Source organism: Hoplias malabaricus, chromosome 15 (assembly GCF_029633855.1).
Source record: "Hoplias malabaricus isolate fHopMal1 chromosome 15, fHopMal1.hap1, whole genome shotgun sequence".
Classification (NCBI taxonomy): domain Eukaryota; kingdom Metazoa; phylum Chordata; class Actinopteri; order Characiformes; family Erythrinidae; genus Hoplias; species Hoplias malabaricus.
In genome coordinates, this window is record NC_089814.1 from 2509196 (window position 1) to 2528218 (window position 19023).

The following is a 19023-nucleotide window of genomic DNA, read 5'->3' on the forward strand; positions in this document are numbered from 1 at the left end:
TGTCCCCCTTCTTCCACCTTGATTTCAGGACAGTGCTGTAACATAATTACACTCTGACAGCAGGGGGAACCCAGGAGCACAAATACCAAATCTGACCCAGAGTTCCTTTAATCGTACCTGTTAGTCAATGCTCTACTTTCAAAAGAGCACAGTTTATAAACACAATTAAAGCAACGGTACATAAGACTTAGCATGTCCTGAAATCAATGGGCGAGTAGAAGGAAGGAGGGGGAGTTCCATAGTGCAGTTTCTGCAGTTCTGAGCCTGGAGAAGCAACATAAAAGGCTCAATTTTCCCAGTTACAGCTCAGTGGAGCATCACAATGGTTGTTAAGATGTAACTTTAGGTAAAATATTACCTACTGTTGCTTTAATTGCAGAGTTAGGATGTGCATTACTGTTTACACTTAGGTTTAGTGTGATATACATCAGATCAAACGATTCACCTTGACCACATCCCCCACCCCTCCACACACACACACACACAGTCCACCCTCCTCCTCCTCCTTATCACAAACCCCCGAACTTTGTACCGGACCCTCATTCCTCGCCTCCGCTTATGTCGGCGATGTCCTCCTCAGACTACGACGAAAGAACGGCGTTCCTCGGAGACTGGGGCAGGTTCCAGAGGACGGTGTTCTTCCTGCTCTGCTCCAGCGTCATCCCGAACGCCTTCACGGGGCTGACCATGGTGTTCATCGGAGACACGCCGCCTCACCGCTGCCACGTTCCCGCTGGGGCGAGCATCACCGCGGCGTGGAGGAACGTTTCCATCCCCGTGGAGGCGGACGGCAGCCCCAGCCGCTGCTCCAGGTATAGGCTGGAAGCGCTGGAGGAGTACTCCCACAGGGGCTTGGAGCCCTGGGTGGACGTGAACGTGTCGAGTATAGAGCAGGAGCGATGCGAGGACGGCTGGGAGTACGACCGGGACATGTACGTCTCCACCATCGTGACCGAGGTAGGCGGAGGATAGTGTTACGGTAGAGCGCGTGCGCTGGGGAGAGTTCAGAGTCACATTCTGCGCAGGGTGCGTTCACGCGCTGCGTGATTTATTTCACGGACTTAACGCGTGTGAATTAGATATTTACCCATGAGAACTACAGACTTGTGCCCTCACTGTCCACACAGGTTTGCCCCTGTTCTTCAATGATCAGGACCCAAAACATACACACAGACACACACACACACACACAAAGTGGATCAGACACAGCAGTGAAACTGTGTCCACTCTGTGAGACACTCCTCCATTCGCAGCAGTACAACACGGCGAAAGAGGGGAACGAAGTATGCAGAGCAACAGGTAGACTGCAGTGTGTAAGTGTAGAACTACAGAGCGAGCGCGGGACAGTGACTGGAGAAAAGTGGAGTTTAAGGCTATGGCTGAGCAGTGACCTGAAACACAGCTCTCTGATGGAAATAGTCTCCGGTGTGTGTGTGTGAGAGAGAGTGGGTTGGATTGTGTGTGTGTGTGTGTGTGCATGTGTAATAATGAGGTGCTAATGAGCTGGTATTGGTTGAACACAGTGGGAGAGGGACTTTTGATTTGTATTTGTCTGTCAGTTTGATTTTCATCTGCGGGACATTTCAGTGCTTTAGGTGTAGGGCAGGGGCAGGTTCACAGGGGACCAGGGCAGGACGGGGGCAAGTTCACAGGGGATGCGGGGACACCATCTCCTCGGGGGAGGGTGGGGAGTGAAGAAAAATCTATTTTACTTAAGTGATTTTATTTTTTTTTTGGATGCAAAAACCCTAATGGCAACACATGCTTTCACATGCTCTCTCTCTCTCTCTCTCTCTCTCTCTCTCTCTCTCTCTCACACACACACACACACACACATCCCAACCCAATCTCTCTGTCTCTCTCTCTCACACACACACACACACACAGGGTTGGGTTTACTCTGATATTAGAGATCTTTGGTTTGTTTGTTTGAGTAAATAAACTCTTTAAATCTCACATTCTCTAAACACTGTGCTGTGTGTAGCTCTGTAGTCTCGTCTTCTCCTGGTACCACAGCTGGACCAGAACATTCAACTGTTAAACCTCACACTGCTGCTGAGAGATCACATCCCAGAACCAGACTAGAATATCACTCTCACTCACTTCACCTGAAAAACAGATCTGAACCACTGCACGTCCTCAGTGAGAACCACAAACACAGTGAACACAGCACACAAAGAGCCAGAAATGTCAGTCACAGCACCCAGCAAACTCACAGCAGACCCCTGCTCTTTGGGGGTAACATCACAGTCCCTGAATGTAATGCAAAACTTCCAGCTGAACTGCGTACACAAGAGTGAAGAGTATTATTTACACATTGGAAAGAATAACACTGTCAAGCAGGAGACTGAAGTTTTAAAAAGAGACTTTAATGACCTCTTAAAAACACATCCAGCAAACTCACAGCAGACCCCTGCTCTTTGGGGATAACACTACGTTGTGTACTGCAGAGTGTAGAGGAAGATGTCTGAGATTCAGCCCTAGTGGTGTGTCAGTGTAATTGCAGAGTGAAGCCGAAGTATAAACGCTCACAACAGCGTAGGCTCTGCGTCGAGTGAATGCAGACGTATAAATTGGGCTTCAATGGGGGGACAAACCCAAAACTCAGTGCGCCGTGAGCCGAATATCACAGCCCTGAACCTAATGCAAAGATTCCCACGGACTACGACCCTCAGGTGCCGGAGACACCAAAACCCCAAGAGGAATCCTCCATGTCCATCAGTCCACCTGAACTTCCCACAGCCACAGAGAAGCTGGTATCACTTTCCCTGTCAGCCCCAGCCCTCAGGTACAGAGAAGAACTGCCACTTCCTCACTGCAGTCCCCCATACTGTCCCCTAAGAAAAATCACGCTCCGTCACCACCTAGAGCACCTCAACGGAAGAGACAAGCTCCTCGACCCCCAGAAAGGCAGCTTCGCTCATGGCCCCATCGCCAGCAGGTGCTCCAAACCTCTCCATCAGATGATAGCGGCGAGGAAAAATGATGTTTCTCAGGTCCTGGCTGCTGCAGTGATTGATGTCTACAGTATGGTTTTTGCGAGTAATCTCTCTCATTCCAGTACTTATCAGAGAGAGAAAGAACAGAGAGTTCAGGTCAGATTCTGTGAATGAAGCCAATCTACAGCAAATAAAATGTGAGACAGAGATTATGTGGCAAAGTGCATGAGTTACTGAGTTAGCTCTAAATATCAGATCTCTCACAAACAAATCACACTTAATTAATGATCTAATTACAGCACATGGGCTTGATTTTATACTTTTAACTGAGACTTGGCTAAATGAATGTAGTGCTGCAACTGTTTTAATGGAGTCGGCTCCTCCAGATTTTCATTTCTTAAGTGTATCTCATGCCAGTAGAAAAGGTGGAGGTAGAGCTGCTCTGTTCCATGGTTCTTTTCAGTGCAAGCAGTTTTCATTTGGTGACTTCACAACATTTGAGAATCTCTGTGTAGTTCTGAAAGGGACACCACAGATATTACTAGTAACTGTCTACAGGCCTCCGAAGTACAGCGCTAATTTTACTGATGAATTTACAGAGATGCTGTCTTTTATTTCTACCGACTTTGACCATTTTGTTTTTGCTGGTGACTAACATATTAACAAACAAAAGAACAGTCTTACCGAGGAACTACATTGTCAGATCACTACTGTGTGTCCTTTGATATGTGGGCCTCACCAGTCATCAGAGACAGAAGAGTTTGTGTCAAGAAAAGGATTATAAAGGACTGCACAGCTAAACTTTTCATGAGTAAAATGTGCACTACACCATGTGAACGATCCAACTCTGTGGATGATCTGCTGGAGTTTTAACTCAATCATCAGTGTTATGGATGAGATTTCACCAGTTAAAGTGAAAGCTACATCTTACAAACAGAAAGCACATTGGAGAAACGCTTCTGTTGTTCAAATTCAAAAGAGGGAATGTCGCAAGGCAGAACGCAGATGGCGTCAAACAAGTCTTCATATTCACAAAGAAATCAACAAAGAATCTACAACAACACCAACATCCTCTTCACCGTGGTCCACACACTCACTAATTCACACACACCAATGGCCCCTGAATTAGTAACAACTGAGAGATGTAATGAGTTTGCATTCTTTTTTAACACTAAAATCCAAAAACATTCATTCATTATCTGTAAGCGCTTACCCAATTCAGGGTCGCGGTGGGTCCAGAGCCTACCTGGAATCAATGGGCGCAAGGTGGGAATACACCCTGAAGGGGGTGCCAGTCCTTCACAGGGCAACACACACACTCACACATTCACACCTACGGTCACTTTTGAGTCGCCAATCACTGTGGGAGGAAACCGGAGCACCCGGAGGAAACCCACACGGACACGGGGAGAACTCCTCACAGACAGTCACCCGGAGCGGGTATCGAACCCACAACCTCCAGGTCCCTGGAGCTGTGTGACTGCGACCCCTACCTGCTGCGCCACCGTGCCACCCCACAGCTGTAAATCCTCTTCTAAAAAAGGAAAATTTAGAATCATCTCTGATAAATAACTACAGACCAATTTCTAATTGACCGTTCATTGGCAAAATCATTGAGAAAATAGTTTTCAGTCAAATCAGCCTAGACATATTCCAGTCTGGGTTCCGTTCTAATCACAGCACTGAGACCGCTCTAATCAAGGTCATTAATGACATTTGCTTAAATTCAGAGGATGGAAAAGTATCTCTTCTATTACTTTTTGACCTTAGTGCTGCCTTTGATACCACTGACCATAAGATTCTTGGGTTGGACTCTCAGGAACAGCTCTAAAGTGGTTCAGTTCATACCTGGAAGGCAGGAACTACTTTCTATTTATGGAAATAGAAAATAATATTTTAAAGAACACGCCAGTGACCCGTGGAGTCCCCCAGGGTTCTATTCTTTGTCCACTACTATTTAATATGTTCATGCTTCCTCTTGGCCAGATTCTACAGGACTATGGGCTGTTCCTATCACAGCTGTGCAGATGATACTCAGATTTACATAGTGCTGTCTCCAAACGACTCTGGTCTTGACTCATTGTGTAAGTGCCTTGAACACATCACTAATTGGACGGGACAGAATTTTCTGCAGCTGAATAAAGATAAAACTGAGATTATATTATTTGGGAACAGCAGTGAGACACAGATTGGCTGCGTATCTGGACTCGAGGGCCTTCAAATCTAAAGAACTGACTCACAACCTTGGTGTATTAATGGACTCAGATCAGTTTTAGTCTCATATTAAAGCGGTTACTAGATCAGAATTTTACCATCTTAAGAACATCAGTAAGATCAGAGATTTTCTAATGAAACCAGAGCTGGAGAAACTTATTCATGCTTTTATTTCTAGCATTGATTACTGTAATGGTCTCTTAACTGGACTTCCACAAAAGACTATTAAAGAGCTTCAGCCGATTCAAATCTCAGCCGCCAGACTCTCACTCGGAGCAAAAGGAGAGACCCTCCCCCCTGTTCTCAGGTCCTTACACTGGAGACCAGTAGGTTACAGAATAGACTTTAAGGTGTTATTGCTGGTTATAAAATGTCTTAAATACGCTGGTCCTACACCATGATCAGATCTGATACAGAGACATGAGCCGAGCAGAGTTCTCATATCGTTAGGAACTAGTCCTGTCTCAGGTGAAGAGTAAACATGGAGAAGCAGTGTTTAGGGCCCCGACTTTTTTAAAATCAAGATTAAAACATTCCTGTTTGAGCAGTGAAGGTGGGCTGGTGCAGGAGGTGAGCTGGTGCAGGTGAAGGTGGGCTGGTCGGGAGGAGGTGGGCTGGTGCAGGTGAAGGTGAGATGTGCAGGTGAATACGGGCTGGTACAAGTGAAGGTGAGCTGTGCAGGAGAAGGTGGGCTGGTGCAGGTGGGCTGTTGCAGCTGAAGGTGAGCTGGTGCAGGTGGGCTGTTGCAGCTGAAGGTGAGCTGGTGCAGGTGGGCTGTTGCAGCTGAAGGTGAGCTGGTGGAGGAGGAGGTGGGCGGGTGCAGGAGAAGGTGAGATGTGCAGGTGAAGGTGGGCTGGTACAAGTGAATGTGAGCTGGTGCAGGAGGAGGTGGGCTGGTACAAGTGAAGGTGAGCTGGTGCAGGAGGAGGTGGGCTGGTACAAGTGAAGGTGGGCTAGTACAAGTGAAGGTGAGCTGTGCAGGAGAAGGTGGGCTGGTGCAGGTGGGCTGTTGCAGCTGAAGGTGAGCTGGTGCAGGTGGGCTCTTGCAGCTGAAGGTGAGCTGGTGCAGGTGGGCTCTTGCAGCTGAAGGTGAGCTGGTGGAGGAGGAGGTGGGCGGGTGCAGGAGAAGGTGAGATGTGCAGGTGAAGGTGGGCTGGTACAGGAGGAGGTGGGCTGGTACAGGAGGAGGTGGGCTGGTACAGGAGGAGGTGGGCTGGTCCAGGTGAAAGTGAGATGTGCCAGGTGAAAGTGAGATGTGCAGGTGAAGGTGAACTGGTGCAGATGAAGGTGGGCTGGTACAAGTGAAGGTGAGCTGTGCAAGTGCAGGTGGGCTGTTGCAGGTGAAGGTGAGCTGGTACAGGTGAAGGTGAGCTGGTGCAAGTGAAGGTAGGCAGGTGAAGGTGAGCTGGTGCAAGTGAAGCTAGGCAGGTGAAGGTGAGCTGGTGCAAGTGAAGGTAGGCAGGTGAAAGTGGGCTGGTGCAGGTGAAGGTGGGCTGGTCCAGATGAAGGTGGGCTGGTGAAGGTGGACTGGTGCAAGTGAAGGTAGGCAGGTGAAAGTGAGCTGGTGCAGGTGAAGGTGGGCTGGTATAAGTGAAGGTGAGCTGTGCAAGTGAAGGTGAGCTGGTGCAAGTGAAGGTGGGCTGGTGGAGGTGAAGGTGAGCTGAGAGCTGGACTGAGACACTGAAACGTTGCTGTGTTGTTTGGTGTTGACAGTGGGACCTGGTGTGTACAGATGACTGGAAAGTTCCTTTGACCTCGTCACTTTTCTTCTGTGGGGTCTTCATCGGCTCCTTTGTCTCAGGACAGCTGTCCGACAGGTGACTTCATCTCCTCCTATCACTGTTAGTGAATGAACTGTTAAATCAGTGCTTCTTCACCAAAGAGGAACCAAACTAGTTTCCCTTTGTGAACTTAATCAGGATCAGATCGGCGCGTTTACACCGACATAAAATTGGTTCACGAAACGCTTGTTTCCAGCTGGAACTCGGGTTGGGTCTGTGTATCAAAGTCCAGTTGTGGAGCTTAAACCTACACTGCATTCTCTTCTTTATCTGTATCTTTACAAAATAAAACGTTATGAACAGAAAAACTAAATAAATGTCTGGATTTACAATGAAAACAAATTAAATTATTTCTGTTAATTAAATACATTTAAAATAATATATGGCACAGTTATATTCCCAAATTAAACTGACCAGTGTGTGCCTTCACAGGGACCACCACAGAGTTTTTCAGTTTGTTTTTCTGAGAGTGTGGTGAAATGTTTCATATTTAATTAAAAGTTTTCCACTTAAATCTTCTGTTTATTATATTTCTGTTAGTTCTCTGTTGCAGGTTTGGGAGGAAAATTGTGCTGTTTCTGACGATGGGAATTCAGACCGTATTCACCCTCATTCAGGTCTTCTCTCCATCGTGGGTCGTGTTCTGCTCACTCTTCATCATCGTGGGGATGGGACAAATTTCCAACTATGTGGCTGCATTTGTTTTAGGTGTACACACACACACACAAACACACACACACAAACCCCACCATCACACATTTATCTCTTCACCACTCAGAAAACACAGAATAAAACGAGCTGCTCTGATGCTGCCCCCGCCCCCTCGTTTGAGTCTGTCCAATCACAGCGCTGGACCCGTGTTTATGTGAGAGCGCAAAGACGAGGTTAAACTCAGCGAAACAGACACAACGAGCGCGGAGAAATAAGAGCACTGAGTAAAAACGGAGAAGAAAGAGAACAGAGTGAAAACGGCTAAAAACCAGAGCTTCTGCTCCTCGCTCCTCACTGCTGTGCGCTCGGGGTCGGGGTGAACAGCGAGCGGCTCATTATCGTTTAAAGGAACAGGTGCTGAAAGCGGGCGTTCTGAACAGGGCTGTTTACACAGGGGGAGAACACTGCTGTGGGGCTCGTGGGGTTTGGACCAAAGCAGGTCACAGACGTTTCATTAAGAAACAGAACTGTGTTCTTCTGTGGGAAAATGTTACCACAAGTAAATGTTAACAGTGGGGATCCCAGGATTAGCTGTTGATGTAGTTCTTTATCTCCAGGGATGGAGATCTTGAGCCGACCGGTCCGCATCGTCTTCTCCACGGTGGGGGTGTGCATCTTCTTTTCCATTGGTTATATGATACTTCCCCTAGTGGCCTACTTCATCAGAGACTGGAGAATGCTACTCTTGGCGCTCACACTACCCGGCTTCCTCTACATCCCACTGTGGTGGTAGGTGCTGGTGAAATAAGGTGCTGACCCATGTGGCCAAGTGTAGATGATATAATTTACTGGTTTGGAAGATGTCATTATTAATATATTCACACAAACTCTGCAGTTTACTGTAAAGGGTAACTCTGAAAACAGCAAGTAATGCAGCTCACCCCAAGGTCTTTGGCCCCACAGGATGATCCCGGAGTCTCCGAGGTGGTTGGTGTCTCAGGGTCGAGTAAAAGACGCAGAGGCCATATTGAGGGACGCAGCCCGGAGGAACAGGATCACAGCACCAGAAGTAATTTTTCCACCTCCACAGGTAAGAGCACGGGACAGGGACAGAAGGGTTAATGCCCTCAGACCCTGGAGGGGTAAAGCCCTAACAACCAGAGGAAGGGAGGTGTAAAGCCCTGAGACCCAGAGGGGTAAACGTCCCGAGACCCAGAGGGAAGGAGAGGTAAAGCCCAGAGACCCAGAGGGAGGGAGGGCTAAAGCCCCGCGACCCGGAGGGAGGGAGGGGTAAAGCCCCGCGACCCGGAGGGAGGGAGGGCTAAAGCCCCGCGACCCGGAGGGAGGGCTAAAGCCCCGCGACCCGGAGGGAGGGAGGGGTAAAGCCCCGCGACCCGGAGGGAGGGAGGGGTAAAGCCCCGAGACCCGGAGGGAGGGAGGGGTAAAGCCCCGCGACCCGGAGGGAGGGAGGGGTAAAGCCCCGCGACCCGGAGGGAGGGAGGGCTAAAGCCCCGCGACCCGGAGGGAGGGAGGGCTAAAGCCCCGCGACCCGGAGGGAGGGAGGGCTAAAGCCCCGCGACCCGGAGGGAGGGAGGGCTAAAGCCCCGCGACCCGGAGGGAGGGAGGGCTAAAGCCCCGCGACCCGGAGGGAGGGAGGGCTAAAGCCCCGCGACCCGGAGGGAGGGAGGGGTAAAGCCCCGAGACCCGGAGGGAGGGAGGGGTAAAGCCCCGAGACCCGGAGGGAGGGAGGGCTAAAGCCCAGCGACCCGGAGGGAGAGAGGTCTAAAGCCCCGCGACCCGGAGGGAGGCAGGGGTAAAGCCCCGCGACCCGGAGGGAGGGAGGGCTAAAGCCCCGCGACCCGGAGGGAGGGAGGGGTAAAGCCCCGCGACCCGGAGGGAGGGAGGGGTAAAGCCCCGCGACCCGGAGGGAGGGAGGGGTAAAGCATGTCTGTAAAGGGACGATGAGGACGGCGGTGTTGTGTCCAGTGGATGGTGGTGTTATTTTAGCTGTGGTGCTGGGCTTGTTTGTAGTGGAGTGTGTGTTTGTTTGATGTGGTCTCGGGAGGGGGCTCACTGTTGTTTTTAAACACACTTGTTATCACACATAGTCCGGGGAAAAAGCTGGACGGGCGCAGTCTCATAACCTCTGTGATCTGGTGAGATCCAGCAACATCCGTGCTGTCACCATCCTGCTGTGCCTGGTCTGGTGAGTGTCCAGCTGTTCACTGCACCTCAAACAAACACGACTTCAGCTCTGACCCACATTACATTACTGCTCCTCTCCTCAGCGTCAACTTCAAAACAAAAGGACCTTTCTTTTGCACTTTATTAACCTATAAGTGCCATTTCATTACCTTATTAATACCATGCTATCACATTATTACATGTATTAGTATACTGCCATCTATTAATCGTATTACTGTCATATAATTACCATGTGATTGCTATACCATTGCCACACCATTTAAATATTTTTACAATGTAATTACCATAATTGTTTCAGGGCTTGATTATTTGATTATTAGTGATGTTATTATCTTTTGATAAAGTAATGGTTGTAAAAAACATTACCTACAGCGGACCACACAAACACAGCAGGACCCTCTCCTCATGTCTGACCCCTAGGTCTGTCCCTTGCTTGTTCCTTTTGTTCCCCATCTCCTAGGACCACTCTGTCTATCGGGTACTTTGGCTTGTCTCTGAACACGTCCAACCTGTACGGGAACGCCTACCTGAACTGCTTCTTCTCCGCCGCTGTGGAGGTGCCGGCTTACGTCTTTTCCTGGATCATGTTTCGCTACTGGCCCCGTCGGCTGTGTCTGTTCTTCTCCCTGGCTCTAGGGGGTGTGGTGCTGCTCTTCATACACCTCCTGCCCCAATGTGAGCTGAGGGAAAGCCTGGTTTACACTGATCAGCCCAAACATTAAAGCCACCTCCTTCCTCTTCTACTCTCTCAGCTGCACTGAGCTCACAGGCTGTGGTCTTTCTGTTGCTCTACATACTTTATTAATCCCCTTTTCATGGAGTAACTACAACACTGATACACACCGTTACACAACACAAACATACATCAGAGGTCTCACTTTTCCACTTCTGATCAGCACCCCCCCACACACACACCTGTACAAGCACTGTACACCAACAGTGAAATACAATCCGATTGTTAGTTTGCACTGGTTTTTATCAATAGTTTATTATTTGTCACTTAGTTATATTTTTATTGCCCGATATTTGAATAATTACAGGCAGCTGTGGCCTAAAGGTTAGAGCAGAGGGCTGAGGACTGAAAGGTCATTGGTTTGATTCCCACGAACAGCAGGAAAACTGGTGAAAGTGAGAGTGAAGGAACAGTACTCTCCTCCTCCTCAATCCAAGGCTGAGCAAGGCACTGAACCCACAACAGCTCCCCACTCTGGGAGTGTGTTCACTGCCCCTAGTGCACTAGTGTGTGTGTGTGTGTGTTCACTGCCCCTAGTGCACTAGTGTGTGTGTGTGTGTGTTCACTGCCCCTAGTGCACTAGTGTGTGTGTGTGTTCACTGCCCCTAGTGCACTAGTGTGTGTGTGTGTGTGTGTGTGTTCACTGCCCCTAGTGCACTAGTGTGTGTGTGTGTGTGTGTGTGTGTTCACTGCCCCTAGTGCACTAGTGTGTGTGTGTGTGTGTGTGTTCACTGCCCCTAGTGCACTAGTGTGTGTGTGTGTGTGTGTTCACTGCCCCTAGTGCACTAGTGTGTGTGTGTGTGTGTTCACTGCCCCTAGTGCACTAGTGTGTGTGTGTGTGTGTGTTCACTGCCCCTAGTGCACTAGTGTGTGTGTGTGTGTGTGTGTTCACTGCCCCTAGTGCACTAGTGTGTGTGTGTGTGTGTTCACTGCCCCTAGTGCACTAGTGTGTGTGTGTGTTCACTGCCCCTAGTGCACTAGTGTGTGTGTGTGTGTGTGTTCACTGCCCCTAGTGCACTAGTGTGTGTGTGTGTGTGTGTGTTCACTGCCCCTAGTGCACTAGTGTGTGTGTGTGTGTGTGTTCACTGCCCCTAGTGCACTAGTGTTTGTGTGTGTGTTCACTGCCCCTAGTGCACTAGTGTGTGTGTGTGTGTTCACTGCCCCTAGTGCACTAGTGTGTGTGTGTGTGTGTGTGTGTTCACTGCCCCTAGTGCACTAGTGTGTGTGTGTGTGTGTGTGTTCACTGCCCCTAGTGCACTAGTGTGTGTGTGTTCACTGCCCCTAGTGCACTAGTGTGTGTGTGTGTGTTCACTGCCCCTAGTGCACTAGTGTGTGTGTGTGTGTGTGTGTGTTCACTGCCCCTAGTGCGTGTGTGTGTTCACTGCCCCTAGTGCGTGTGTGTGTTCACTGCCCCTAGTGCACTAGTGTGTGTGTGTGTGTTCACTGCCCCTAGTGCACTAGTGTGTGTGTGTGTTCACTGCCCCTAGTGCACTAGTGTGTGTGTGTGTGTTCACTGCCCCTAGTGCACTAGTGTGTGTGTGTGTGTTCACTGCCCCTAGTGCACTAGTGTGTGTGTGTGTGTTCACTGCCCCTAGTGCACTAGTGTGTGTGTGTGTGTTCACTGCCCCTAGTGCACTAGTGTGTGTGTGTGTGTTCACTGCCCCTAGTGCACTAGTGTGTGTGTGTGTGTTCACTGCCCCTAGTGCACTAGTGTGTGTGTGTGTGTTCACTGCCCCTAGTGCACTAGTGTGTGTGTGTGTGTTCACTGCCCCTAGTGCACTAGTGTGTGTGTGTGTTCACTGCCCCTAGTGCACTAGTGTGTGTGTGTGTGTGTGTGTGTTCACTGCCCCTAGTGCACTAGTGTGTGTGTGTGTGTGTGTGTTCACTGCCCCTAGTGCACTAGTGTGTGTGTGTGTGTGTGTGTTCACTGCCCCTAGTGCACTAGTGTTTGTGTGTGTGTTCACTGCCCCTAGTGCACTAGTGTGTGTGTGTGTGTTCACTGCCCCTAGTGCACTAGTGTGTGTGTGTGTGTGTGTGTGTTCACTGCCCCTAGTGCACTAGTGTGTGTGTGTGTGTGTGTGTTCACTGCCCCTAGTGCACTAGTGTGTGTGTGTTCACTGCCCCTAGTGCACTAGTGTGTGTGTGTGTGTTCACTGCCCCTAGTGCACTAGTGTGTGTGTGTGTGTTCACTGCCCCTAGTGCGTGTGTGTGTTCACTGCCCCTAGTGCGTGTGTGTGTTCACTGCCCCTAGTGCGTGTGTGTGTTCACTGCCCCTAGTGCACTAGTGTGTGTGTGTGTGTTCACTGCCCCTAGTGCACTAGTGTGTGTGTGTGTTCACTGCCCCTAGTGCACTAGTGTGTGTGTGTGTGTTCACTGCCCCTAGTGCACTAGTGTGTGTGTGTGTGTTCACTGCCCCTAGTGCACTAGTGTGTGTGTGTGTGTTCACTGCCCCTAGTGCACTAGTGTGTGTGTGTGTGTTCACTGCCCCTAGTGCACTAGTGTGTGTGTGTGTGTTCACTGCCCCTAGTGCACTAGTGTGTGTGTGTGTGTGTGTTCACTGCCCCTAGTGCACTAGTGTTTGTGTGTGTGTTCACTGCCCCTAGTGCACTAGTGTGTGTGTGTGTGTTCACTGCCCCTAGTGCACTAGTGTGTGTGTGTGTGTGTGTGTGTTCACTGCCCCTAGTGCACTAGTGTGTGTGTGTGTGTGTGTGTTCACTGCCCCTAGTGCACTAGTGTGTGTGTGTTCACTGCCCCTAGTGCACTAGTGTGTGTGTGTGTGTTCACTGCCCCTAGTGCACTAGTGTGTGTGTGTGTGTGTGTGTGTTCACTGCCCCTAGTGCGTGTGTGTGTTCACTGCCCCTAGTGCGTGTGTGTGTTCACTGCCCCTAGTGCGTGTGTGTGTTCACTGCCCCTAGTGCACTAGTGTGTGTGTGTGTGTTCACTGCCCCTAGTGCACTAGTGTGTGTGTGTGTTCACTGCCCCTAGTGCACTAGTGTGTGTGTGTGTGTTCACTGCCCCTAGTGCACTAGTGTGTGTGTGTGTGTTCACTGCCCCTAGTGCACTAGTGTGTGTGTGTTCACTGCCCCTAGTGCACTAGTGTGTGTGTGTGTTCACTGCCCCTAGTGCACTAGTGTGTGTGTGTGTGTGTTCACTGCCCCTAGTGCACTAGTGTGTGTGTGTGTGTGTGTGTTCACTGCCCCTAGTGCACTAGTGTGTGTGTGTGTGTGTTCACTGCCCCTAGTGCACTAGTGTGTGTGTGTGTGTGTTCACTGCCCCTAGTGCACTAGTGTGTGTGTGTGTGTGTTCACTGCCCCTAGTGCACTAGTGTGTGTGTGTGTGTGTTCACTGCCCCTAGTGCACTAGTGTGTGTGTGTGTGTGTTCACTGCCCCTAGTGCACTAGTGTGTGTGTGTGTGTTCACTGCCCCTAGTGCACTAGTGTGTGTGTGTGTGTTCACTGCCCCTAGTGCACTAGTGTGTGTGTGTGTGTGTGTTCACTGCCCCTAGTGCACTAGTGTGTGTGTGTGTTCACTGCCCCTAGTGCACTAGTGTGTGTGTGTGTTCACTGCCCCTAGTGCACTAGTGTGTGTGTGTGTTCACTGCCCCTAGTGCACTAGTGTGTGTGTGTGTTCACTGCCCCTAGTGCACTAGTGTGTGTGTGTGTGTTCACTGCCCCTAGTGCACTAGTGTGTGTGTGTGTGTTCACTGCCCCTAGTGCACTAGTGTGTGTGTGTGTGTTCACTGCCCCTAGTGCACTAGTGTGTGTTCACTGCCCCTAGTGCACTAGTGTGTGTGTGTGTTCACTGCCCCTAGTGCACTAGTGTGTGTTCACTGCCCCTAGTGCACTAGTGTGTGTGTGTGTTCACTGCCCCTAGTGCACTAGTGTGTGTTTGTGTGTGTGCTTTCAGTGCCACAGATGGGTTCAATGTGGAAGGCACATTTCGTTGTATATTGTGCCATGACAAACTTTGTATTATTAGTGTTATTTTACTCGTGACATTTCTTTGGCACAATTTCACAGCACAGTTTAACTGTGTTGCTGTCACAGTTCTCTGGTTCTCTAGACTAGTGTAATCCAATCTAAATAGTTGTTTTAGCAGGTTATTAATTTAATAATCTAATTCTCTTCAGCAGGGGATTCTCACATTTTATTTCTGCCACAGATAATTCAGTAAGGAGATTTGATTTAGCTGTAATTCATATTTACCCTGGGTGTCCCCTGGGTGGTCTGTGTCACATTCACAGTCAGGGCTTGTGTTTGTTATGACACAGAGTGAAGGCCTTGTTCTCCTGTTTGTCACAGACCTGATTTACGTCTCCATTGTTTTGGAGATGCTCGGCAAGTTCGGAGTCACCACAGCGTTTGCGATAGTGTATGCTTTCACTGCGGAGCTGTACCCCACCATCCTGAGGAACACGGCTATGGGCGCCTGCTCCATGGCCTCCAGAGCGGGCAGCGTCTGCGCTCCTTATTTCATCTACTTAGGTCAGGAAACTCTGCTAAAGCTTTAACAGCCTTTGTTATCAGTCTTCATTGACATTTAGTTGTATACTTTCATGTGTTTCTTTAAAACGTCTGCACTCTCCTCCTCCAGAAAAGCCACGGCGCTGTGTAAACTGCAGTGAAACAGGGCTCTGTGCTCTGGTCATTCTCCTGAAGCGTTATATAACAACTAAACCCCGAAGAACAGCTTACTATGAGCAGCTTGGGGTAGAATGGGACCCAGAGAGGAACAGCAGCTCTGTTGGTGTGTTCTAGTCAGGTTTCCTCTAGCTGCGGGGAGGTTTTTGTCAGCAGCATGTGGCACATTCATTAAGTCACATTAAAGACAACTTTTTTTTTATTTCACTTTTTTTTCCACTTGGTCAGTGACAATCCACATTTGAACCAACACACGTTTACACAAAGACATTTTAGAGCAACTTTTTAAATAAAATACAAGACCTCAACAATAACAGCATAATATTTAGAGATGAATGTATAATAATTATTTTGAGAATCAGGACCAGAATCCAGAGCCCTACAGTAGAAACACACACCCGTTTCTCCCTACGCTGGACTGGGAGATATTACAGACACAGGGTCAGAGCTTGCTTTTTTAACCAAAGGCTACTGACATCACAGTAGCAGCAGGCAACTAAAATATTTCAGTATCCCTGATTTCTCACGGTGGTTAACTGACTCCTTTATTGGCGAGAGTAGAGTAAAGTGGGGCTGATTTTTCACTCTGCCTGAGGAGACTGACCATGACAGCCTTGTCCCTGCAGAGCCCAGCTCCTTCACTGTCGGTGGGATGTCTGTGTGTGGTGATGATGAGCTGGGGATGGGGGACGGGGGACGGAGTGACGTCAGGGTGCTTGTGCGCTGGTGCTGATGTATCTCCATTAGTGGGGACAGATTAAAGCTGTTGCCAAATGTCCTCAAAACAGCACAAGAATACAAATTAAACTCTGATAAGCTCCGAAAGTTCTTCAAAACTGTAATGATTGTGGCAGCATGTGCACTTCTGACCACCAAGAACGTTCCTGGTTCCTGTGTCTATAGCTCTACTGTAAAAAGAACAAGACACAGAGTTCAGGTCTCTCACAGTCTCCCGTCCACAACACTGCGGAAGACTCAGGAACGCTGGAGAAATCTCAGTTTCAGTGTCGCACACCACTGCTGAATGAGCCTGACCTTCCAGCCCTCAGACAGCTCTGCAGGAGAAACCCTCGTCACACTGTGATTAATACAGACACATGGGCTCAGGAAGACTTCAGAGAACCACTGTCACTGAACTCACACCGCCATCAAGATGGCGTCTTTTTCAGGAAGTCCATGGTTGTTTCAGCAGGGCCGTGCCAGGTTTCATTCTGCGTGTGCTCCAAGAGCTTGTCTTCATACGTGAGTGGTCTGTGCTCAGATCTGTCTCCAGTGGTCATTGTGAGGACAAGGAAACTCACCTCTGTGACCACTTTTTTTTTTTTTGGAGGGAGCTGCAGGCATCAGATTCTAAATGTGTTTATATTTACAGAGTACAGATGAGTTCAGTTCAGAGACAACTTTGGAAATGGTTGTTATGGATGTTTGTCGTTAAATAACGATTCAGGAGAGTGAACACAGCACAGAGTCCCGTTTTACTGCGGGTTTAACACTGTCCCACTTCTCCACATTTGTATACATTTGTATGTAAGACACAAACTGACCAAGCTAATCACACAGTTGTTCTTTCATGGTTGCAGGAGGCTATTATAAAGCCCTGCCCTACATCCTAATGGGCTGTCTGAATGTCCTCTCGGGGTTGCTGAGCCTCCTGCTTCCAGAGAGCCTAGGAATGCCACTGCCAGAGACCATCGATCACATGCAGACCATCACTGGGTGAGCCTTGTCCCTCCAGAATGTTATTGTTTCCTGATGCAAGGGATTTGATGAAACTTCTGAACAGTGAACGACTCGGGAGTATTTCAAATCAAATGAAACCAAATGAAAGTTTTTGTCAAATACAGATTCATACATGGTACGACTAGCAGTGATATGCTTTGATGACCACTTCTTCCATGAAAAAGAAATCACTATAAACTAGGAGTCTATAAGATAAATCGAAAAAATAGAATATAGAAATAAATAGAAAAACTTCAAAACTTGTAGTTTCTATTGGTCATTCGTCATGAGATTTACACACAGTGTGAAGGACAGATGCTGTGTTCAGATGATGTAGTAACTAAATACACACACACAGATACAGGGTTTTCATTGGAGTGTGTACAGGGTTACAAAACAAAACAGATTCAGAAGCATTAATAATATGATCATGATAAAAACTAATGTAAACATTTACAGGAAAGAGGTGTAAAAGACCCAACAGGAACAGAGATCTAATAAATTAAAATAAAACAGAACCATGGGTCATATTCGGTTGTGCGATAATTTAGAGCAGAGGTGACCGATGCCTTGATTACCGGTCGATCACACCTCACTATATATCTCTTACGCCCCCTGGTGGTGGATTGGTCAGTGTGACTGACCGATGTGAAATGTGTCCGCTGTCCTGTGTGAGACCTCAGAACTATCCGTTCTGAAAAAAAAAAACGAGGTTTATAAACATAGCCTAACCTCAGTTAGACACTTCCTACAATATTCCCTATAGAATAAGAGTCCCTTCAGAAAGACAACAGACTTCTGTGTTTTCTACTCGATTAAAAAACCTAGAACACTCTCCAACAGAGTTTGTTTTTTATGGAGAAGGTACGCCACATTACTGCAGTTAAACCTTCACTCTCCTGTTGTTCAGCAACAACACTCACCGTTAATGGACTACACTGTGTGGTGGAATAAGAGTTTATTATGAATGATTTTGTAAATAAGTACAAATGTACTCCGCCTACACTCCAGCGCACCTCAGACGATGGTCTCTCAAAGCTTATTTATGGCATTATTTAACGTTCAGGGATTTCACAGAGCACAGAAGAGTAAACAGAATACAGCAGCGCTCATTGTGCATCGAGAGACACAACACTCCACAGAAAACCTAGGATAAAAGTTAAAGCCCAGTGGGAGCGGGTCAGTAATCTGGCGAACAATGCTGAACAGTGTTCTGATTGGACAATGATCTGTCAGTCTGGAACATGATCTGCAGGGGAATTCTGGAAGTTGGAGTTCTCCTGTGTTAGTGTGACATGGTCTTCTCTGTGCTGTGGAGATTAAATGTGTGGGCCCCTGTGGTTTAGAGAAATCAGTACACAGCAGTGAACCCTGTGTGTGTCTCTGTTTTTCTCTGTTGTTTTCAGGTGTGGAGTGGGACGCCCGTCACACAGTTTTAAGGCGGTAAAGGCTCAGCAGGAGGCCATGTCCCAGTGCTGACGGAGGTGTGCAGACACCAGAGCTGAGTCTCTTCAGTGACGTCTGTGTGATAAATGTTTATTAAGAACAGAAACGATCAATTTAGATTAATATTTTAAAATCAGACAGTGACTATTTTTGTAACAAATACTAGGGATTTTTAGAGGTGTTCAATGATTTTTAAATAATTGTAATTTTTTTTTTTTTTTTTTTTTCTCTTAATACAAATAAAGCTCCAACAGAAATAATACATCAAAGATTCTTGCTTTTGTTTTTTTGGTGGCAAATATACACTGGGTGTGTTATGTACACACTGATCCACCAAAACATTCAAAGAGCAGACAGTGAGGGGACAGTGGAGCCGACAGAGAGAGGACAGTGGAGCCAAAAGAGAGGACAGTGAGGGGACAGTGGAGCCGACAGAGAGAGGACAGTGAGGGAGCAGTGGAGCCGAGAGGGGGGACAGTGAGGGGACAGTGGAGCCGAGAGGGGGGACAGTGAGGGGACAGTGGAGCCGAGAGGGGGGACAGTGAGGGGACAGTGGAGCCGAGAGGGGGGACAGTGAAGGGACAGTGGAGCCGAGAGGGGGGACAGTGAGGGGACAGTGGAGCCGAGAGGGGGGACAGTGAGGGGACAGTGGAGCCGAGAGGGGGGACAGTGAGGGGACAGTGGAGCCGAGAGGG

At 48.6% G+C, this 19023-nt stretch overlaps 1 protein-coding gene and 1 long non-coding RNA gene across 5 annotated transcripts in view; one reads left to right on the plus strand and one right to left on the minus strand.

The window, feature by feature from the left end:
- The window catches only part of LOC136668806 (uncharacterized), a 42029-nt gene that overhangs the window by 15291 nt on the left and 7715 nt on the right, over nucleotides 1–19023 (minus strand). The gene's annotated exons all lie outside the window — the stretch shown is intronic.
- slc22a21 (solute carrier family 22 member 21) lies at nucleotides 568–18559 on the plus strand. The gene is made up of 10 exons (XM_066646511.1): nucleotides 568–957; nucleotides 6867–6970; nucleotides 7488–7642; nucleotides 8203–8374; nucleotides 8549–8675; nucleotides 9694–9791; nucleotides 10251–10465; nucleotides 14825–15007; nucleotides 16744–16879; nucleotides 18289–18559. The coding sequence occupies exons 1-10, from the start codon at nucleotides 568–570 to the stop codon at nucleotides 18359–18361; spliced, it is 1653 nt and encodes a 550-aa protein (XP_066502608.1). The 3' UTR covers nucleotides 18362–18559.